Genomic DNA, 24642 nt, shown 5'->3' on the forward strand with positions numbered 1-24642 from the left:
GTCATGTCATGAGTGAGTAAGTGTCCAGATATAAACCAGTTTGGGAGGAGCCCTAGTGCAGTCAAGGCATGGGAGTCAGAGGCCCCACCAGCATGCAGGTGTAGTAAGCTAAGTGGAGGCCCTAAAAAGGGTCTAGAGGACAGGGAAGGTAAATTATGCACTCAGGCTATAGTCATCATGTCTCTATGGTGGTGGAGACTAAAATGGGTTGCAAATAGCCTTTTAGGCCAGTCCAAGTGAGGCTCTCCCCCTGGAGAATCTGGGAGAATGTACCCAAGCCAGAGATGAACTGCAGTGATCCTGTCTCAGGAGGCTACAAGTAAGAAGTTGTTAGCTGGACACAGAATGCCTAAAGAACAACAGAGCCCTCTGAGTGACTCTAGGTGGAGAAAGGAGTGAGCAAGAGAAGATGGCCTACTAGAAATGTACCCTGTGCTGCATTCACATGTGACTGTGAGTGATTGAAAAAATGCTGTTGTAGTGATGTGATCATTTCTTTGCCCATTTACCAAGTGTATACTCTTGTTATGCAGTGTTTGTTTGCCCTTTTCCAATATGGTTGCTATGCTCTCTCTCACCAAGGATGAGGTCATCAAGAAGAGCAGAGGATGGGAAGGGGTTTTGTGGGTAAGTGGGTGGACAGACATACATGTGGAGAGAGATAGGACAATGAATTCCTGCTAAGAGAACACAGGCTGTGTAAGTTCTGCAGATTCATTTCACTCAGACATACATAGAGACTGTTAATGATTTCATGTTCCTGTTTGGAAAATAGTTATGGGGGATGGTTCACTGAATGTTATTCCTTCAATACATGGACTTTCAAATACAATGCTGTGTGGATTACTGTCTATGTGAAGATATATTTCTCAATTGGGATTTCACTTGCTATTCACAAGCCCCAATTGAGTGGAGGCACTGTGCTTGTTAAAGATCCTGTCCTGATCACACAGATTATAAAGACACTGCTCCTAAATACTATACAGGTGACGCCATCGTACCTTAGTAGCCGCAGAGAGAGAGAAAAATAGTGCTACACTGTCAAAGGACCCTAGATAGTATGTCTGTGATTTTACTGTAAATGTCATCTTAAAGTAACATGAGTAAAATACAGCATCTATATTTTTGTGTCGACCTCCCTTCCTTGCTATTTAAGGCTTAATGGCCAAGAATGTAATGAAAAGGCCTCTGGGATGGAGATGGGCACAAGATGGTGGAGGCTTGAGACCTCAAGCAAGAGGGTTATTTTTCTGGTAGGATCATGTGGGGAAGGGACTTGTGCTCCTGGCACAAGCACACAGCCACTCGCAAGCTCCCTTACATGTTATCAATTGGTGATCAATATGGCTAATATGTATTGTGTCTAACCTTTCTATATACTAGCACTGTATCTTGCAATTTAAAAAAAAAAAAGGTCAAGGTATGTAGAAATTAATTTTATTGATGCAAATGTCACCTTAAAAAATGTGCAAGAAATTAATTGTAAAATGAGGCTTTACAAAGGAGCTTTGCTTGTCTTATACAGTACACCTTTTACAGCGCTGTAGGCCATTCTCATTGCAGGCCGTGCACTTTAAAGCTTTAAAAGAGTCCGTGAAGCAGTTCCGGAACACTGACATCTTGCTTCCATGGCACACTAGACAAGGGACAAAGCCAAAACCCCCACAGGAGGCACATGCATGGGGGTGCTGAACTCTCTGCAGGAAAAACAAAGAAACACACATTATTAGATTATGCTGTCGGACTAGTTAAATGAACATCAGTTGGGCAGCCTTCTATTTAAGTCAAACAAATATATTAAATAGAGGATGTGGTTATATGAGAGCTGCATCACCAATATTTGGTACCCATATAATTTTTTCATATCCCCTCCACACAAACACACACAATGTGGATGTCCATATCTCCTTTATTTGGCCATCCTTAAGAGCTGGTTCACACTGGGGCGACTTGGGATCCGACTTGAAGTCGCCTCAAGTCATCCCAAGTCGCGCTGTCGAGAAAAACAATGCAAGTGAATGGGAGCGGTGTTAATACACACCACTCGAGTCGCTCCAACTTCAAAAGAAGTTCCTGTACTACTTCAATCCGACTTGTAGGCGATTTGTACCCATTGATTTCAATGGAAGTCGCCTCCAAGTCTGATCCAAGTCTGATCACTGTCTTAAATGAAGCGACTTTCCAGCAAGATAACATACATTTCTCAGGCAAACCTCTCCCTCCCCCTCCCTCCCCTAGAGCTGATTGTTGTTTGATTGGCCACTGGAAAGTCTCCTGTCCTGGAGACGACTTCAAGTTGTGTTGTAAATCGCCCCAGATCGCCCTGTGGTTCACGCTCAAGTCGTGTCGGAGTCGCCTCTGAAAGTCGCGCTGGAAGTCGTGTCGCCCTAGTGTGAACTGACTCTAAAGGCCATACCTGCTACAGGTTGACCGAATTTCAGACAATCAGTGGATTGCTTGTGTATTTATAGTACATAACTTGCAAGTGCACCAGTACATTGATAACACCTGGCTGTGCTACTGAGCAACCACAAATTGCAACTATGTATCTGGATCTGGCTCCAGGCTTTTTAATAAAAGGAAAATGATTTACAAAAAAAAAATCAGTGTTTTCCATTTTAGGTAATTAGCCATTTTGAAGCCATTCCCATTTATTTCTATTTGCCACAGAGCTCACAACCAACAGCAGGAGAGGCCCAGCGAGCCAGAGGGTAGCCAAACCTAGAGCTCCGGTACAATTAAATCAAACTGATTTCAGCAACTTATAAGTCAAATTTGTATACTGTAACCTGCAGATGTTCAGGAGATCTTTCTGTAAAACAGCTGCATACAGTATTTCCCTTCTGAAGTACTGTTTGTTCTCAAAGGCAATCTGTGAACCAACAGAATTGCTCATGTGGCATGTATCCAATTGTTTAGAGTAACATCTTCACAATTGTGCATGTGCCTCCATCAGTGCTAACGATTCTCTGAAGAGCAACTAGAACAAACAATAATGCAGGACAGCAAGCCGTTATGTCAACTTGTTGTAACAGAAGTATTACGTAACCTAAAGTCAACATACCATGGATAAAAAGCCATCAAATTGCATGGATAATTCATAGCCGTGAATAACATAATGTGTGAATGTTTATCTGAACTGAACACTACAAATACTTTATGGATGACTATAAAGCTTTAACCAGTGGAATAATAAATGTTGATTGCTGCTTTTCGAAATGATCAGCAAACAAAACTAAAAAAGGATAGACTATGAAATTTTAAAAGCCAAGTTGCTTTGTACAGTATGGTATCAATAGATAGATGATCTTTTCCACAAAATAGAACCCGCAAATGAGTTAAAGGGGTTGTAAAAGTTTGTATTTTATTTTTTAAATAGGTACCTTTAAGCTAGTGCATTGTTGGTTCACTAACCTTTTCCTTCCATTTCCCTTCTAAATGTTTTTTTTTCTTTGTTTTCTTTGTCTGAATTTCTCACTTACTGTTCCTCCTCAGTAAGCTCTTCTGGCTGACTAACCCCCAGCCAGAACGGCTTGGATGATGGGGACAAGCTTACTGAGGAGACACAGGAAGTGATAAATTCAGACAAAGAAAAAACATTTTTAGAAGGGAAATGCACTAGCTTAAAGGAATCTATTTAGAAAATAAAAAACAAACCTGTACAACCCCTTTAAATGGTTTCTTAGTGAAACAGTATGCGATACTCTGGATTAATCCAGGTAAAGCCCAAAATTATGTAGCGCTACCCCCGCAGGAGCCGCTGTTTGATTCAGGATCGGCTTTCTAGGTTACCTTCTTGACTTGGTCTAGGGGTGACTTCTGTGAGTGTGAATAAAGAGCAAGTGTCCAGACACAAATTTAGTTTCAAAGCTTTATTCCAAGGCCCAAACTGGCCAACATTAACAGGAGACACGACAGGAAAAAGGCTGATGAGCGTAGAGGAACTTTAGTATCAGGCCTTTGGATGTTAGGAGAGAGCAAGCCTGCTCTCAGCAATGATGCAGATCAATTCATTGCCACCCAATCAGGGTGGGTAAAGTGCCCCCGGACAGGCAATTATCTCAGGCCTGGCAACCGGAGCGCCACTTGCAAAAAATCACTGGGAGGATACAGGCCTCTGCCTCAGGGCCTCTGCCACAGGCTGGACAATTTAGGGCCAGATTCTCAAAGAGTTACGCCGGCGTATCAGCAGATACGCCGACGTAACTCTGAATCTAAGCCCGTCGTATGTCTAAATGTATTCTCAAACTGAGATACACTTAAACATGCCTAAGTTACGACGGCCTGCGCCGTTGTATCTTAGGGTGCAATATTTACGCTGGCCGCTAGGTGGCGCTTCCATTGCGGTTGGCGTAGAATATGCAAATGAGTCGTTACGCCGATTCACGAACGTACGCTTGCCCGTCGCAGTAAATTTACGCCGTTTCCGTAAGAGATACGCGGCGTAAAGATAAATATGCCCCCTAGGTGGCGTATCCAATGTTAAGTATGGCCGTCGTTCCCGCGTCAAAATTTGAAAATTTTACGTTGTTTGTGTAACTCGTCCGTGAATGGGGCTGGACGCCATTTACGTTAACGTCGAAATCAATGACGTCCTTGCGACGTCATTTAGCGCTATGCACGTCAGGAAATTTTAGGGGCTGCGCATGCGCAGTACGATCGGCGCGGGAACGCGCCTAATTTAAATGATCCACGCCCCCTACCTGGATCATTTGAATTAGGCGGGCTTGCGCCAGAGGATTTACGCTACGCCGCAACTTTACAGGCAAGTGCTTTGTGAATCAAGCACTTGCCCATAAAGCTTGCGGCCGCGTAGCGTAAACGAGATACGTTACGCCCGCACAGTTTTACTCCAATCTACGAGAATCTGGCCCTATGTATTTAGAAAAGTCAGTTTGAGTAGATACTTCCAAATAGTTCAATCAATGTCACCCACTGACAGCTTGAGCATACCTGTCATACGGTGCGGCGACTGGATCACCGGTGGTTCGTCTAGGCCTTCCAGACAACCTCTGGTTCTAGGTTCTCCCGAGCCAATTCCCACCGCACAGCTCCCAGCTTGGGATCCTCTCAGCAACAGCTTGGGACCCAGCAAGCCGCTGGGGTCCCTCTCTAATTAAGGTGCATGATGCATGACCTCGGCATGGCAGGACGCGGTAGCGGGACCCATGGATGCGCGTACCCTGAAGGTGGGTACTGCACCTGGAACTCGGGCACCGCAAAAACAACCCACCAAAAGCGGCCGCCACAGATAAATCCCCCCTCCCAGCATGCCCAACGAGGGAAAAACCCTCCCGATTGGCTGCTGAAAGGAGGTGGATCCCCCAGAACCCCTCTAGCGCCAACTGCCGCCCAGGGGTGTCAACGCAACTGTCAGGGACCCGGAAACCGATTAGCGCTTCCGCGCATGCGCGCCTCTGCGTTCCAGCGTGGTTCTCTGCTACGGCGTGGGCGCGCGCGTGCACCCGCACGTACGTCCACCAATCAGGGCGCAACCCGGCCTATTTAAACCAGCACCACACTCATGGTGGTTGCTGGTTTGTTGTCAGCTTTACCTGAAGAACCTTGAAGATTACCTGAATTTTGACCCGGATTTGGACTTGACTACTCTTTGCCTTCTCCTGCGCTTTTGACCCCCTGGCTCGTTTACTGGACCCGCTTCCGTCTCCATTCCTTTGACTACTGGCTTGCTGATTTGGACTCTCTACCTTCTGGAACCCCTGACCACTTGGCCTGCTTCCTGGACTTCCTGCTTGATCCAATCGGGCTCCTAAACCCGTGGACTCTGTCTTGCACCTGCATCTTCATCTCATCTGCTACAGCCCCCTTGGTGTCTACGAATCACAGCTTCAGTGACTTCCATCAAATCATCTTCTGCTGCTGGCAGCCGGTGCCTCTTTGTGCCCCTCCTCGCTGTCTCCATCTCCAGAGAGTGAGGTGCACAGAGTCGCAAAGGTAGCCACCCTCGGCATCTCGGTCTCGGTGAGTACTTACCTTAAACGACTCTGACAGCAACCCTGGCTCGCAGACTGACCTACAGGACAGATTCTGGAATTGGCAGCAGCCTGAATTTCCATAATTCGTGAATAGAAGTGATTAAGCCTCCCATTCCCCACAAATTTTAGTGTAGCGCCCGTACTGAAAGAAGGGGGGGGGGGCGCTACAATTATATTATCTACCATAGTACCACTAGTCAGTCCATGATAATTTCATGTACTGTGCCATTGATTATTTATGCTACTAAATCAAACATTCTTAAACATACTAGCCACAGTGCTCACACTACATTACATGTTGTATCCTGTTTTTTTAATACTCTATAAAGCCTGTCCGCAACATATACTGTATGCATGTCAACAAATGCAATTGTTGAACATCAGGCAAACAACACCTCCAATCTTTACCCATGACAGCCCTTGCTATCTGTCAGAACAATATCACCATCCCTGGGAACCAGGGGGAGGCAGTAAAAAAGACAAAATGTAATAGAGAAAACAATCTAAAAAACAAAAGCTTAAAGCGGTTCTCCACCCTAAAGTGGAGACCCGCTGATCGGAACCCTCCCCCCTCCGGTGTCACATTTGACACCTTTCAGGGGGAGGGGGGTGCAGACACCTGTCTAAAGACAGGTATTTGCACCAACTTCCGGCCACACGCTACGGGCGAAAGACGGGTTTTTCTGACTTCCCGTCTGTCGCCCGTTGTGTGCTGGGAACACTCGGCTCCCAGCACACAGCGTGTGAGCCAATCGGCGGGCGCAGCGCGACTCGTGCATGCGCCGTAGGGAACCGGGCAGTGAAGCCGCAGCGCTTCACTTCCTGGTTCCCTCAGCGTGGATGGCGGGGGGAGCAGCAGAGAGACGAGCGATCGCTCGTGCTCTGCTGCGATCAGCGCTGGACTCCAGGACAGGTAAGTGTCCTAATATTAAAAGTCAGCAGCTGCAGTATTTGTAGCTGCTGGCTTTTAATATTTTTTCCCCGTGGCACATCCGCTTTAAGCATTTAGTTGTTTTAAAGCCAAAAGTTTCGTTTTCAGTAGATGCTTGTAACTTCCCATTGATTGAACTGAAACCTCAAATAAAGATGTCATCCAACCAAACTATGGAATATGCAGAAGGACAAAAGATAGCTTGGATGGAAGATATCATTAATTGATATTGCAGTTCAATTCACAGGGAGTTACAGTGCCTTGAAAAAGTATTCACACCCCTTGAAATTTTCCACATTTTGTAATGTTACAACCAAAAACGTAAATGTGTTTTATTGGGATTTTATGGGATAGACCAACACAAAGTGGCACATAATTGTAAAGTGAATGGAAAATGCTAATTGTTTTTTCAATAATTTTTTACATATAAATATCTGAAGAGTGTAGCATGCATTTGGGATGTCTCTACCAGCTTTGCATATCTAGAGAGTGAATTTTCTGCCCATTAATATTTGCATAATAGCACAAGATTGGATGGAGAACGTCTGTGAAATTTTCAAGTCTTACCACAGATTCTTAATTGGATTTATGTCTGGACTTTGACTGGACCATTCTAGCACATGTATATACTTTGAGCTAAACCATTCCATTGTAGCTCTGGCTGTATGTTTAGGGTTGTTTTACTGCTGAAAGGTGAACCTCTGCCCCAGTGTCAAGTCTTTTGCAGACTCTAAGGCCGCGTACACACGGTCGGTCCATCCGACGAGAATGGTCCGTCGGACCATTTTCATCGGTTCACCGCTGAAGCAGACTGATGGTCTGATGTGCCTACACACCATCAGTTCAAAAACCGATCGAGTCCAACGCGGTGACGTAAAACACAACGATGTGCTGAAAAAAAGTTCAATGCTTCCAAGCATACGTCCACTTGATTCTGAGCATGCCCGGGTTTGGAACCGATGCTTTTGCGTACTAACCATCGGTTTTGACCTATCGGTCAGGTGTCCATCGGTCCAATTTTAAAGCAAGTTCTCTGTTTCTGGACTGAAGGACTACAGAACGATGGGGCGTACACACAGTCCGTTTGGACCGATGAAACAGAACTTCAGTCCGTTTCATCGGTTTAGACCGACCGTGTGTACGCGGCCTAACAGGTTTTCTTCTAAGATTGCCCTGTATTTGACTCCATCTAATCTAATTTCCCATTACCTCTGACCAGATTCCCTGTCCCTGCTGAAGAAAAGCATCCCCACAACATGATGCTACCACCACCATGTTTCACGTGGGGATGGTGAGTTCAGGGTGATGTGCAGTGTTAGACTTCTGCCACACATAGCGTTTTGCTGTTAGGCCAAAAAGTTAAATGTTGGTCTCACCTATTTAGAGCACCTTCTTCCACATGTTTGCTGTGTCCCCCACATGGCTTAGGTGGACAGCCATGTCTTGGTAGGTTTGCAGTTGTGCTATACTCTTTCCATTTTCAGATGATGGATTGGACAGTGCTCTGTGAGATGTTCAAAGTTTGAGATATTTTTTGTAATCTAACCCTGCTTTAAACTTCTCCACAACTTTATCCCTGACCTATTTGGCGTGTTCCTTGGCCTGCATCATGCTGTTTGTTCTCTAAGGTTCTCCAACAAACCTCTGAGGGCTTCACAGACCAGCTGCATTTATACTGAGATTGAATTACACACAGATGAATGCTATTTACTAATTAGGTGACTTCTGAAAGCAATTGGTTCCGCTAGATTGTAGTAAGTACTTTTCAGATATGTATTTGTAAAAAAAAATTAAAACCATTTATAATTTTCCTTTCATTTCACAATTATGTGCCACTTTGTGTTGGTCTATCACATAAAATCCCAATAAAATACATTTACATTTTTGGTTGTACCATGACAAAATGTGGAGAATTTCAAGGGGTATGAATACTTCAAGGTACTGTAAGCATCTACCAAAACCTGAGCAGTTTTCTTTAAACTTACTAAATTCAAGTCTGTGGTATTTCCACTGTTTCCTCAATTATATCCAGTAATTTTTAAGAGTTAAATCATCCTAAAGCCGAGAGTTACGTTTTTTAGAATTTGTGAATTGAACTGAAATCTCAATTAATGATATTCTTTCATCCAAAGTATGTTCTCTTAATCAATATAATTACTACAATGAGTTAATACAAAACAATTACGAAAGTGATTTAATACATACATCCATACCACCCCCTGTATGATTAAGACGAAAATAAAACGTTTAAAATAAAAGAGGGGAAGTTTGAGATAAAAGCGAGGAAGACGAAGCAGCAGCCTAGTGTGCCAACACTGCTCCACATGGATACATTACACTGAGTGAGTGTTATCACCTTAGGACAGGAAGTGTGTTTCTGCCAGGATCCCAAGGTGATAATAAAAGAAAAAGGCCTGAAAAAAATCTTTTGCACCCATCATATCTTTAACACTTTAACTAGCTGTAGACAGTAAACCCATAGCCATCCTACACAAGTACCCCACGGATGCCCTGCTTATGAATGCTTTGGAGGGGATGAATTGCCTTAGATCGTCTTTACTGTAGCACAGCAGCCAACAAGGTATAAAATCTATGAATGGATTTTTCTTTTGCAGATGAAAATCTCTTTGACCATGACTTCAATATGGTCTTAGATCTTGTGTAATACTCCTTATTGCTATGCAGTATGGGTACAAAAATATATTTTTTTTAAAAATGACATCACCAAAATGATAAAAAAATAAACGTTATCAGTTTCGATGACGTGAGGGCATTTTTGCCATAAAATTTTACAATTGATAAACTAGCACAAAATCCTTGAACACAAGAGGAGAGGAGTGCTCACAATCCTCATCATGTTCCATGTGAATTGACGACTCTAGTGACCACATCATTAAGGCCTGAAACCTTTGGAAGTGACTTAGAATGAATTTTGAGGGTATTGTAGTGGTCCTTGGCTACTCCAGACTTACCCCTGACTGCCACCAGTCATTGAGGTCACTCCAGCACAAATCTTTTGGGGGGGTCGCTACATATCTAAATCTATGTCAAATCAGTACATGTGCATTTGATTCACATACAATAGTTTTCATGCTATAATGAATACAAAGATTTTTTTTGAAAGAATCATTTACCTCAATCTTCATTAGGAGATCTTGAAGTTCTCCAGATTCATTCATTGACAGTATCTTTTCAGCACCCTATAATGGAACATAATCATGAAATCAAGCATTTTTGTATTACAATCGAAGTATGTTAGTGTGTGCAAAAAAAAAAAAAAAATAACCAGAAATTGCTTATTTTCCAATGGTGCGCAATGGAAGTTGCGGGTGGTAGTGTGTGGTGTTGAGGGGGGGGGGGCAGTTTAGCTTTTACATCATGATCATGTTCCACAAGCTTCAAGCTATGCCTCTGCTTACAAAAATACAGTAATCAAGATCTGTATCAACTAATCCAAAATCAGCTGTAGTGCAATACGTTTAGCTTCAATAAATAACTATATAACAGAAGAGAATCCCCTTATGAAGCCTCTCCGCCTCACCGTAAGAAGTTTGACGATGGAAAAGTATATGGCTACATCAATAGATATGAACCATGGTGTAAATCTGACCTCCCCATTCAGGAGAAAAGAGTGGAAAATCTGCCTCACCTGCCGAAGGAGTCGCTTATATTGTGTTTCACTCTAGCTTTAAAGAACACATTTTCTCCTACTTCATGCTGCGCAACACTTGTCAGCTTATGTATGATGTAGTACATGCAAACCTTGGTTCTTTTTAAAAAATAGACACCACATTGGCCTTGCACCAATCCTTTGGTACCAAAACAGTCATTAACAATCATAACAATCATTAAGGACTCTATAAAAGTGAGAAACAATGACTACAATTAGAAACAATGGTTGTCACCTGTCATTATAACTTTAGAAAAATGTTATGTATTTTGAGGAGGCCTTCGGTTGCCGAGAACTGACTGATATGTCATTTTTTTTTATATAACTGGTCAACATACTTTATATCAAGTTAATGTTTGTTTCCATATCTCCTCACCTTACTGTTTTTACAGTACAGACTTATGGGTAAATCTGTTAAATGGTATTGTATCACAGCCAGCTGAACTTCTAAAGTACAGGCCCAGATCAAAGGGAACCTCAGTGAAGGGCCCACATGACTGGGGGGTTGCTGGGGTTGGTTGCACCAGTCAGTTCCTGCTAATGTACAGGTTAGGGGTGTGGGTGGCTTTCACTGGGTAATGGAAGGGTAGGGGGTGTGGCTTGGGTACTGTGTTATCCCTGGGGGGCGGGGGGTAGTTTCATTAGGGGGTTATCAGAGAAGAGGTAACAGCACAGAAAGTTTTTCTCCCTCCCCTCCCTATCTGTTAAGCTGTGTGGTTGTTTCATGTTATGTTTACCATCTAGGTTGCTGGCTGTAGAGGTTTCTGGTCCTTGAAGGTCGGAATGGTGAAAGGAAAACATAATATTGTTTGGAACGGGTTGGGCCTATCTCGGTATGGGTACCTTCCTTATCATTGTAATATTGGGCTATCGGTCATTGGGCTGCATCGGGCAAGAAGTTGGTAATAGTTTGTCCCTGAGCTTGTGGGATCGCGGCTAGGGGCCAGGATGCCTAGGTGGTGGTGGAACAGCCGATGCAATAGCAACCTTCCTTTATTAACCTCAGACATAGCAGTTAGTTTAAGGCAGGTACAAAAGGCTGGGTTATATATAGAGAAAATGGAAGTTATTTGATAAGAAAATGTTATGTTTTGTTAAAGTCATAGTAAAGGTTCAGTTTTTTTTTTTTTTTTAAAGAAACATGTGAGACTTACCTCTACTGTGCAGTTGGTTTTGCAAAGAGTGGCCCCGAACGTCCACTTCTGGGGTCCAACGGCGGCTCTCGCGGCTCCTCCCCGCAAGAGCTAACCCCCTCTGGGAAGCTCTCTCCCGAGGGGGTTACCTTGCAGGCGTGCTCCCGTGTGATACAGTCGGCGGCCATAGCCACCGAGTGTATGACTCGGCCCTGCCCCTTGGCACGCCGCATCATTGAATTTGATTGACAGCAGCGAGAGCCAATGGCTGCGCTGCTATCAATTTAACCAATGAAGAGCCGACAAGCCGTTTGGAAAGCGACGTGGGATCACGCCCACTGAAGTTTGGGGCTCAGGTAAGTAAAACGGGGGTTGGGGGGGGGCCAGAGAGTGCAAGGTGTTTTTTTACCTTAATGCATAGGATGAATTAAGGTGAAAAAGCATGAACCTTTACAACCCCTTTAATAAAGGGGCCATATAGCCATTTAATCCAGAAGGTGTGTATTTCTTTCTTAAGGTTTTATGGGTTAAAAATAGGGGGGTGGGGCTATCAGGTGGTGGCAGACGACACATCAGCCATACACCAGTTAAGTACATTGGGCAAAATGCTGCTACCAGGAAAGGATAAACAAAGTAGGGCTGTGCAAATTAACTTTTAATTAATCATTAATTTTTTTGAGCGATCAAAATCTTTTTGATCGATTAAAATTCTTTTGATTGGTACTCACTTCTCCGCCGGCTTCTGGGCCTTCAGGGAGTTCCGTCGGAGATCCAGTAACGTCACGGACAATGGCGGGATTGCCGTGTCCATCTGAAGGGCTCCTTTGCTGTGCCTTCATATGTGCATGCCGGCGGACCTTACTATCTGCCACATGCAAGGGCTGTTACACTTCCCAATATCAACCTGGGATTCTACAACCATCCACTGGGAGTTGTGATAGTTCCCTTCATGGGACATCTACATGCCGACGGACTGATGTTAACCTCTCCTCATCTGGATTCAGCAGTGGTATCGTTGTACACATTTTTATACCAGTATCATACTTGGCTACATGTTTTTATGACTGCTTTTGGTACCATTTGGTATTACTCGCACCATTTTTACATTTTACAGTTTATGTAGCTACATTGATTTTATCTCCAGTGCAATATTTGTTTTGTTACCTACTTGAAGACTATAAAAGTTTTAATGCTATTCCCATCGAGCGCTGCCTTTGTGTGTTTTTTTTGTATCCTGCTATCCATTTTTCCAGTTGGTAGCTGCACTGGTAATCAGCCTGCAAGGAGATCAGCTAAAGGTAGTTGGATCTGTATGTGCGTTATAATTAATCGAAATTAGTCGATTAATCGATTAAAAAAAAACGATTAATCGAACAGAAAAATTTTGATCAGTAACAGCCCTAAAACAAAGACATGATCCTAAAGGAAAAACAAAGACATGATCCTAAAGGAAAAACAAAGACATGATCCTGTCACCTTTCATTGTCCTCATTCTAGAGTAGCTCATAATATACAAAAATAAAGCACACATACTGTATATTCCTACTAGCTCATCAACGGTATCAGTATTTCAACTGTGATTTATCACACACACTAATCCTGTTTTAAAGGCAGGTGGTGCTGTGTATCCGTGCAGGACATTATAGGCCAGAACTGAAGCTACACACTATAGCACATCATAATATACTTAAATCATCTGCAGTGTTTCAATTACTTTGCCAATCTAAAATATAATAAAATTTGGACATATATTTGTGGCAGCCTCATGATTTGTTAGCTAAGGCTGATTCATTTCATAATACACCAGATTTGACTTGTCCAGATGACATTGTGAAATTTAGTAAGGGACAACAAAATCCGTGACTTTCAGACCTGTAGGAAAAGCACAACATTTGCACTTCAGTAGGTTAATAAACCATTTTTATTTTATGACCAGGACTAGCTTTTATTAGAAAATGCGTTAAAAGGTTGACTTTCTCCCTGTTTTCTCCCTAAACACATACTTAAAAAAGTTTTAAGAAGCAAACGATGAAACAAAGGGCATATTGCTGCCTCTCTAATATGGGCTGGTGTGCATAGATGTTTTATAAAGATTTGTGAATGCATTGCCCTTTCCATTCATTTTATGAATTTACCATGCGTTTGCTATGCGTATACTATTGACTTGTATGGAGAAATTAAATAAAAATAAAAACTGATGTTAAAAGCAAACTAAACCTTTTAATTAGAAGTACGGTACATATCTATGTACATTCATGTCAGTCCCTGCCCTCAAAGAGCTTATAATCTAAAGTCTCTAACACATTCATACATACAGTGCTTTGAAAAAGTATTCATACCCTTTAATATGTTCCACATGTTGTCATGTTACAACTAAAAATGTAAATGTATTTTATTGTGATTTTATGTAATAGACCAACACAAAGTGGCACATAATTGTAAAGTGGAAGGAAAATTATTAATGGTTTTGAATTTTGTTCTTTACAAATAAATATCTGAAAAGTATGGCTTGCATTTGTATTCAATACTTTGCAGTGAAAAGGTGGTTCTACAATTACAGCTGGGTATCTCTCTACCAGCTTTGCACATCTAGAGTGACATTTTTGCACATTCTTCTTTGCAAAATAGTTCAAGCTCTGTCAGATTGGATGGAGAACGTCTGTGAACAGTAATTTTCAAGTTTTGCCACAGATTCTGAATTGGATTTAGGTCTGGACTTTCACTGTGATACTCTAACACATGAATATGCTTTGATTTAAACCATTCCATTGTAGCTCTGGCTGTATGTTTAGGGTTGTTGTCCTGCTGGAAGGTGACCCTCCCCCCCAGTCTCAAGTCTTTTGCACACTCTAAGGCCCCTTTCACACAGGGCGATCAGTAATGATCTGCCTCCGTATGCTCCGTATGCTTAGCGGGGATCGCTTTGTTGATCCCTGCTGACCCGGCGGATGACAGGGCGGTCCCTGGACACTGTGCAGGGACCGCCCTGTCTTTTCTCCGCTCTCCCGTATGGGGGGATCGGATTAACATGGACCGTATGTCCGTGTTCATCTGATCCGATCCGCAGACGGAAGGAAAAATAGGGTTTTCTTCCGTCTGCAGAATCGGATCATTGCGGAGGCGGACGAGATCAGGTGTCAGCGGATGTTCATCCGCTGACACCCGCAATCTCATAGGGACCAATGTATGTCCCTTTTTCATCCGCAAACGGGGCCTAACAGGTTTTCTTCTAAGATTGCCCTGTATTTGGCTTCATTCATCTTCCCATCAACTCTGATCAGATTCCCTGTCCCTGCTAGAGAAAAACATCCCCACAACATGATGCTGCCACCACAATGTTTTATGGTGAGGATGGTGTGTTCAGGGTGATGTGCAGTGTTGGTTTTTCACCACACATAATGTTTTGCTTTTAGGCCAAAATATAAAATTTCAGTCTCATCTGACCAGAGCGCCTTCTTCTACATGTTTGCTGTGTCCCCCACACGGCTTCTGGCAAACTGCAAACTGGACTTTTTATGGCTTTCTTTCAACAATGTTTTTTTCTTGTCTTCTATAAATGCCAGATTGGTGGAGTGCACAACTAATGGTTATCCTATGGACAGATTCTCCCACCTGAGATGTGGATCTCTGCAGCTACCATGGGCCTCTTGGGTACTTCTCTGATTAATGCTCTCCTTGCCCGTTGTGCCATACTCTTTATATTCTTGGATTATGGATTGAACAGTGCTTTGTGAAAAGTTCACAGCTTGGGATATTTTGTTGGATCCTTACTTTAAACTTCTCCACAACTTTATCCCTGGCCTGTCCGTTGTGTGGTTCTTGGCCTTCATGATGCTGTTTATTCTCGAAGGTTCTCTAACAAAACTTCAGGGCTTCACAGAACAGCTGTATTTATACTGAGCTTAATGGGTGACATCTGAAGCCAATTGGTTCCACTAGATTTTAATTAGGGGTATCCGAGTAAAGGACTCCACACTTTTCACATACAGTATTTATTTGTAAAACCATGCACACCATTTATCATTTTCCTTCCATTTCACAATTATGTGCCACTTTGTGTTGGTCTATCACATAAAATCTCAATAATATACATATTTACATTTTTGGTTGTAACGGGACAAAATGTGGAAAAGGGGTATGAATACTTTTTCAAGGCACTGTACACATACTAAGTAATGCACTTGCACTGAATGTCAACATACATCATAACTCACATCCGCATTGACATGTTCACCATGATGCACGCTGATGGCAAGTTATTTCTGAGTTGCGATTTGACTACATCCAGGTTAATCACTGAAAATCAACAAGGGACCTGGCATATTCAAAAGGAGATCAGCAGTATCAGCCCCCATATTTTTCTTTATTTGATTTAAAAATGTAATATGTAAATTTGTGCATAGACACAGACATAGCTAGTTCCATTTAAGCATGCTGGTCTGCCTAAATAGATTTTCACAAACATTCGATAACTTGATGTATGTTGTTTAAAGGTACTTCCAAATGATGTTTTTACCATTCAGTTTTGAAATGAATGGACTTTACTGAACAAAAAACACAAACACTGTTAGAAATGAATTCATTCGGAAAAATCGTTTTAACCTTCTCCTATACATTTTCTTATCACTGTCCATATTAACAATTAGAAAATCAAATAAACCTTAAAAAACTAAAAAATTCTAAAAGAAGTAAACCATTCAAAAATTTAATTTAATGCTTACCATAAATAAAGTTGAATTTAAATACATTAGTTTGTCCTGTCTTGAGTTAGGTGAAAAAGTTTAAAAGCCATTGAACCCAAAAAAAAAGAAAATCATACTACCTTTTATAGCAACTCACCCCGAGATAATGGCCATCGATGAAAACGACGGGCAGAGATGGCAGTTCCGATACCCGGCGACATCTATCATCCAGCTCTTTTCCATAATCACCATTCAGAGCAATATTCTTTTCTTCAAACTTTACTCTGTGATTCTGGAAGATCTTCCTCACCATTTCACACCTTTCAAACGTGTTTCTCACCACACGTAGACTTGTAGTGTAGATCACTATCCGCCCAAATTCCAGTGTGGAAGAGGCCTACAAGACAACAACAATAATAATGTCAGGTACAGTACACGTCTATGCAATAAAGAAAAGAACAATATGCAAAACACAGCAATCCACAGCAGCCAATAATCAGCCATCTTGCATTCTTTCAGCTGCTCTAAACCGGTAAAAAAAATGTAAATACAAAATGATGATTAAAGAGACATTTTATTATTTTGCACATCTGTAGTACAGCCTAACCACTTCAATACCGGGCTTTTATACACACCTCAATACCGGGCCTATTCTGGCACTTCTCTCCTACATGTACAAATCATCATTCTTTTGCTAGAAAATTATGCAGAACCCCCAAACATTATATATGTTTTTTTAGCAGACACCCTATGAAATAAAATGGCGGTCATTGCAATGTTTTATCTTGCACGGTATTTGCGCAATCATTTTTCAAACGCCTTTTTTGGGGAAAAAATTGTTTCATGAATTAAAAAAATAACAAAACAGTAAAGTTAGCCCAATTTTTTTGTAAAATATGAAAGATTATGTTACACCGAGTAAATAGATACCTAACATGTCACGCTTTAAAATTGTGCACACTCATGGAATGGCGCCAAACTTCGGTACTTAAAAATCTTCATAGGTAATGCTTTGAATTTTTTTTACAGGTTACCAGTTTAGATTTACAGAGGAGATCTAGAGCTCGAATTGTTGCTGGCACTCTAACGCACGCGGCGATACCTCACATATGTGGTTTAAACAGCATTTACATATGTCGGCGGGACTTACGCGTGCGTGCGAGCTACCGGGGACAGGGGCGTTTTAATTTTTTTTATTGTTTTATTTAATTTTTTACTTACTTATTTATTTATTTTTTTACACTTTAAAAAAAAAAAATGATCACTTTTATTCCTATTACAAGGAATGTAAACATCCCTTGTAATAGGAAATGTGTGTGACATGTCCTCTTTATGGAGAGATGCGGGGTCAATAAGACCCCACATCTCTCCTCCAGGCTGGAAAGCATGAGATCGGTGAAAAAAAATTCACCGATCTCATGATCAGTGTTGCTCACTAGCTGGAATCGCGGCTTTGTTTACATACGGGTACCCGGGTGTGACGTCATCACATCGCGCCCGGGCCTCCGACGGTCATAGAGATGACTGGTGACCATCTGGTCACCAGTCATCTCTATGCTTCCTGCCTGCGCCGGACGATTCCTTCTCCGGGCCCCCGATGGCACGGGAGAGCCCGGAGAAGCATCGGATAGCGGCGGGAGGGGGGATGTCCCCTCTCGCCGCCTATAAGAACGTTATGATCATTTTTATGGTGCGCAGGATCGCCGGCTGAAGACATGGATATCTGAATGATGCCTCTAGCTGCAGGCATCATTCAGATATCCCCCCGCAAACCCAGGACGTCATATGACGTCCACCCAGGATGGGAGATCCCATCTGTGGACGTCATATGATGATGGGCCGATATTGAAGTGGCTAATTAGTAACCTGTCACAATTTATTATTTTACATTTTTTTTATCAGTAAATGGCTACATCAAAGGATTAGGAATACTTCACCCAAAGTAGAACTGAACGCAACATTTTTCATTGTGGATAGTGTCCCATTTGGAAGACTTCCCTTCACTTACTGTCTCATAGCCATAACAGGAGGTGAGAAGAAATCCCTCCAAACTGAGGGAAATCCCTGATAGTCACCAGGGTCACTTGATATATGTAATTTTTTCCTGTTCTGGTGGCAACTCTCAAATTCTTTTTCACTTTCACTTTCACTTCAGTGATAATGGTCACCAAGACAAATAGGGAAAATAAGACCTGGTTCTACGAGTTTGAATGCATTTTTCCAGGCCAGTCTCCTGTCTTGACAATGGGCTATGAGGTCGATTCAGATTATCTCAATTATCAGTGTTGTGACAAATATTGAGTAGTATTGGTTCACAGCCTATCATAACCATATTTTTTTTAAAACTATGTTTCGATGTCCTATTATTGACAGTTTTCTATTCTTCTTGATACTCTTTGCATAAATCATTGATATATATGCCAATCTGTAATGTTATAATGTTTTATTGTTTAATATGAGCATTCATTTCATTTCTCTGTTACCCTTAGCATAACAGACGCCACAATCATATCTCCTGAAGAAGCTCTGTCGAGCCAAACATGTAGAGAAAGTGGTATTGTCTGTTCAAATTTTATACAACGGGAGCAATTGATGTATGAACTGAATATCAAATTGTCATATGTTTTTAAAACCATTTTTGTAATACAGTTTTTTCACTTCTACATTAGTGTATCAGTGATTTCATTGTTTCACCCAGTGGCGGCTGGTGCTCAAAATTTTTGGGGGGGCGCAAACGAAAAAAACAAACAGTTGCAGCCTCAAGCCTCGTAAACACGATAGGTTAACCAGAGGACCGTTGTCTTAGGTTAACCGATGAAGCTGACTGATGGTCCATCGCACCTACACACCATCGGTTAAAAAAACGATCGTGTCAGAACGCGGTGACTTAAAACACAACGAAGTGCTGAAAAAAACGAAGTTCAATGCTTCCAAGCATGTGTCGACTTGATTTTGAGCATGCGTGGATTTTTAACCGATGGTTTTGCATACTAACGATCGTTTTTTGACCTATCGGTTAGCAATCCATCGGTTACATTTTAAAGCAAGTTGTCTTTTTTTTAACCGAAGGTTAAATAACCTATGGGGCCCACACACGATCGTTTTTTACCGAAGAAAACGGTCCTTCAGACCGTTGTCCTCTGGTTAACCTATCGTGTGTACGAGGCTTAACTGTGCCCATCAAATGCAGCCACTGTGCCATCAATTGTCACCACTGTGCCATGCCATCAAACGCAGTCACTGTGCCATGCCATCAAACGCAGCCACTGTGCCATCAATTGTCACCACTGTGCCATGCCATCAAACGCAGCCACTGTGCCAACAATTGTCACCACTGCCATCAATTGTCACCACTGTGCCATGCCATCAAACACAGCCACTGTGCCCATCAATTGTCGCCCCTGTGCCATGCCATCAAACGCAGCCACTGTGCCATCAATTGTCACCACTGTGCCATTCCATCAAACGCAGCCACTGTGCCATGCCATCAAACGCAGCCACTGGGCCATGCCATCAAACGCAGCCACTGTGCCCATCAATTTTCGCCACTGTGCCCTTTAATTGTGGCCACTGTGCCCTTTAATTGTCGCCACTGTGTCAATTGATGCCACTGTGCCCTTTAATTGTCGCCACTGTGCGAATTGATGCCACTGTCACTGTGCCAAATGTCGCCACTGTGCCAATTGATGCCACTGCCACTGTGCCCATTGTCGCCACTGTCTCTGTGCCAATTGTCGCCGCTGTGCCCTGTAAAATGCCCCTCCCTCCACCCGGCACTTACCTTTCTGGGGTCGGCCATCCTCCTTCCACGTCCCTCGATATGATGCTTCAGCCAATCAGGTTACCGGTAACCAGAATCGGTGAACCTGATTGGCTGAGACGCCTGTCAGTCTTATCCAAGGAACGCACCCACCGTACGTCCCTTAGATAAGTATCTGGAAGCCAAATACAGCCTGAAGCCACACAGCCAACCAGCTGCCGTTATTCAGATGGCCGGAGCTCACTATCCAGCCGGCCATCTGAATAGTCTGCGGCAGCGGCAACAATACATAGATTCATGCAATGCATGAATCTATGTATTGTAATCAGTGGCAGTGCGAGAGCCAGAGGGGGCGGCGCTCCCGCGCCCTCTATGGATGCACCGCCACTGGTTAAACCTATGACACCTCAAAAGCCCCGAGGCCTGTGACCTCTAACCCCTCCAATTTTGTTTGTTCACAATATTAGTTTGGTTTGCATTTATATACTAAATGTGAAGGACTCTTATGCAATTGCCTATGCTTCAGTCTAATTCTCTCCCTGCCAGTTTAAGGTCTGTGTGTTGTGTGAAGAAGACCTGTGTTTACCCTTAAGAGATGTGTATTGTATCGTCAGGCTAGATGATTGGATAAGTGGCTCAGGTTAATTATTCTGATTGCTTCATTGTGGTAATTACCTCTTCTATATGAGGAGCCAAGCTGTCTAGATAACGTATTCTGTTACAACTAGTAATTAACTTCACTGATGTCATTATCTAAAGAGATGTGTCTTCAGGGTCGGCGCCAAAGTGTCTGCCTATGATCTGTATGGAAGCCCCCAGTGTGTGAGAAGGGGGTGGAGATTTCATTGTTCTTTGATTGAGGATTAGCTTGTAAACTGTATATAACTGGCAGCATGCTGCCATTAAAGTGTCTCTTGTTCCAACAGTAAGCTTGGCTCATGTGTGGATTATTGGGCGATCCCAGGAATATTCCTCCTCGTGGAATATTGGGTGATTTTCTTTATGGGAAGAAGGGGATGTTTGATGGGGATATCATTCTACTACCGTCACACTAAATATTATAATTTTGTTTTGTGTTTTGAGCAGTTATATCACTGAATGGTGTAAAAAGTGTTGAAATTGAAACACCACACCACTGCTAAGAGATCCAGATACAATTCAAAAGGTAGCCAAAGTGTTTCATCAGGGCCTAACTGGCAACAAAGCGAACAAACCAGAAGCAGACTGGACCTACAATGGTATTTTTTTGGAGTGAATTCAAAGCACAGGCCTAGTCAGCAGCTTGTTTGGCAGCCTATCACTATATCACTAAATGGTGTCACTATATTTGTCAAAAGTTGTTTATTACGATTTAAAGGGACAACACATCAATTTTTTGCAATTATAGTTTTATTTGTGTTTTGGTATCCTGACACTTTTTAGTGTGCATCGTCCCTTATTTCACATTTTGAATATATTTATTTGGCATGTTTTTGGTGATTTATTTTTCACCAAGCACCCGGTTAGTGTGCCTTGTTCTTTTGCTGCATCGCTTGAATTGCATTCAGTCACACTGAAGGCCCCCAAACTTAATCTGGCACTTGTGACCTTATAGCTAGGGGAAAACCTGACGTGGAGTCTCTATCGTAGACTGAGTTAGCAGTACAGAGAGAGATAATATGTTTGATGTCATAGAAAGGACTACACCGATAAGTTGCAAGCATTTCTATGTATGGTCATTTCAGGAGATCTCTTGGTATAATGATAATTTACACTTCTGCCCTGTACACACAAGCGGAATTTGAGTCGGAAAAAAGTTGGATGTTTTTTCCGACGGAATTCCACTCACGCTTGGTTTGAATACACACTGTCGCACAAAAGTTCTCTGAACGCAGTGACGTACAACACTACGACGAGGTGTATGTATGTTCTTTTTCCTGTCGGAATTCCATACAGACGAACGGATTTTCCAAAATTGAGAACCTGCTCTCAAACTTTTGCTGGCGGAAATTCTGACAGCAAAAGTCTGATGGAGCATACACACGGTCGGAATTTCCGATGAAAAGCTCACATCAGACTTTTGCTGGCGGAAATTCTGCTTGTGTGTATGGGGCATTAGTGTAGTGGTCATTTTTATGCTTTAATTAGAATGTTAAGGAAACAATCACATAGATGTTTAAAGAATATCCAAACCCAAAAGCAAAAATGTAAGATGTTATCGTAAACAACTTACCAAATCTTAGATGTGGTGGCTTCAGTAGTCTTCCTCTCTTCCTTTATTTTCACCTGGTGATCTGGCCAATAAGTCTGTTATTTTTCAACATCCTTTAACAGACCAAACTGTCCAGCAAAAGTGGCAGTTAGAGGATTGAGACAAACCATTTACCACTGATGACTGATATAATGGCCAGCTTTTATTCATTTATGTAAAACCTTTATCCCAAAAGAAACAATAACTATTGCTGCAACTGCTTAAAAAGAGTAAGCTGGATTTCGCCTTAAATATGTTAGTCAAGTCCATCAGGTTGAGATTGCTGCTGTCCAAAGGTGTCTCTGTTGCTCCTCCAGTGGAGTGGATACACCCTAAGACAGAAAGCGTGTTACTGGCCAGATCACCAAGTGAAATAAAGAAAAAAAAGAAAAGAAATGCAGCCACCACATTTATGGACTGGAAAGCTGCAATATATTACATTTTCGTTTTTGGGTTTAGATACATTTTAAGTCTAGTAACACTAAAGAATGTGGGATAACAGGTCATTATATCCCTGTGTTCCAGGCTTTCAGAATTAATGTGATTCTAAATGATCAACTTTTAAAACAACCCATTCAGTTTAAGGCTGGGTTCACACTATTGTGAATTGGATGCTTATTTCCCGCATCCAGTTCGCATGCCAGGAGATTGTGACTGGCTCTCAATGGAGCTGGTTCACACATCTCCAATAGCGGCTCCGGAGCGAATTGCACAGGAGTCCTGTGTGTCCTCTGGTCTGTTTCAGGTCTGAATTCAGCCCAAAATTCTGACCAAAATCAGACCTGAATGGTGAACAGGGACACGTCGGACCCCTGCTGTGAGCCGCTCCATACTGCAGTGTAAACCCAGCCTAACATAGAAATTAAAAACATGGCAAAACATTTTTGTATAGATTCAAGCCACGAGATACTAGCCACACCACCGGACCTCCTGGATGCCTTACTACTCCCTAAATGAGGGCACGACATGTGGACCACCTGAATCCATCTGGCATATTATATGGATGGCCACCCCCTACTTGACATCCTGAGGATACTGTGGGCTAGATTCAGAAAGAATTTACGCCGGCGTATCTATTGATACCCTGCGTAAATTCAAATCTGCGCCGGCGTATCTTCTTTCTGTATTCAGAAAGCAAGATATGCCGAAATTTGCCTAAGATCCGACTGGCGTAAGTCTCTTACGCCGTCGTATCTTAGTTGCATATTTACGCTGGCCGCTAGGTGGCGCTTCCGTCGATTTCAGCGTAGAATATGCAAATGAGCTGGATACGCCGATTCAGAAACGTACGTGCGCCCGGCGGTATTTTTTACGTCGTATGCGTAAGGCTTTTTCCGGCGTAACGTTGCTCCTGCTATATGAGGATGGACGTCGGGCCAGCGTCGAATTTTGCGTCGTTTACGTCATTTGCGTAAGTCGTTCACGAATAGGGCTTTGCGTAAATTACGTTCACGTCTAAAGCATTGACGATTTGCAGCAGAATTTCGAGCATGCGCACTGGGATTCTTTCACGAACGGCGCATGCGCCGTTCGTTAGAGACGTCATTTACGTGGGGTCATGTTTTATTTACATAAAACACGCCCACCTCTTCAGAATTTGAATTCGGCGCGCTTACACCGGCAGATGTACGCTACGCCGCCGTAACTTAGGGTGCAGATTCTCAGACACGCTACGCCCGCACAAACTTACGGCAGGCTTTCTGAATCTAGCCCTATATATTTAAATCCACTGGCCTCTGGGTTTTTTCTAACTATATTTTGGCTACACTCCAGTCCTCGATATTGAATGAACCATATCCTATGCACTATTAGCTGGTTTATATTAGATATGCAAGATATAGATTCATCACTTACATTTGGGTTCCTCACCCCCTTTTGGACACATTAAAGTTCTGACTAAAAAAATTAAATGAAAGTCAGCAGCTACAAATATTGCAGCTGCTAACTTTTAATAATGGCATACTTACCTATACCAGGGTCCAGTGGTGCGGGGGAATGAAGCCCCGCTCCTCTCCCCTCCTCTCTGCAGCACCGGCATTGCCACTGTGGGTGCCCGGCTGTGGCTTTGCTGCACACTGTGACTGGCCGGGCAATCATCTGGGACCTGTGACATGTCCCGATGATTGCCGAGAGGGAGGGGGAAGAGATGAACTTCCACATAGCAGGAATACGAAGTGTTGGGGTAACAAACACTTTAAAGCATTTGTTAACCAAAAAAAAAAAGATTTAACTTCTTGAAA

At 42.6% G+C, this 24642-nt stretch overlaps 1 protein-coding gene across 1 annotated transcript in view; it reads right to left on the reverse strand.

Annotated features, from left to right (window-relative positions):
- Positions 1 to 1457: 1457 nt before the first annotated feature.
- GRXCR1 (glutaredoxin and cysteine rich domain containing 1) overlaps positions 1458 to 24642 on the reverse strand; it is a 65589-nt gene continuing 42404 nt past the window's right edge. Inside the window, exons 3-5 of the mRNA XM_040335009.1 lie at positions 16570 to 16809; positions 10062 to 10127; positions 1458 to 1697 (exon numbers count right to left, since the gene is read on the reverse strand). Coding sequence (XP_040190943.1) covers positions 1518 to 1697; positions 10062 to 10127; positions 16570 to 16809 — 486 coding nt within the window. The 3' untranslated portion in view covers positions 1458 to 1517. The remainder of the gene's footprint in view (positions 1698 to 10061; positions 10128 to 16569; positions 16810 to 24642) is intronic.

Source organism: Rana temporaria, chromosome 1 (assembly GCF_905171775.1).
Source record: "Rana temporaria chromosome 1, aRanTem1.1, whole genome shotgun sequence".
In the NCBI taxonomy this organism is placed as follows: Eukaryota; Metazoa; Chordata; class Amphibia; order Anura; family Ranidae; genus Rana; species Rana temporaria.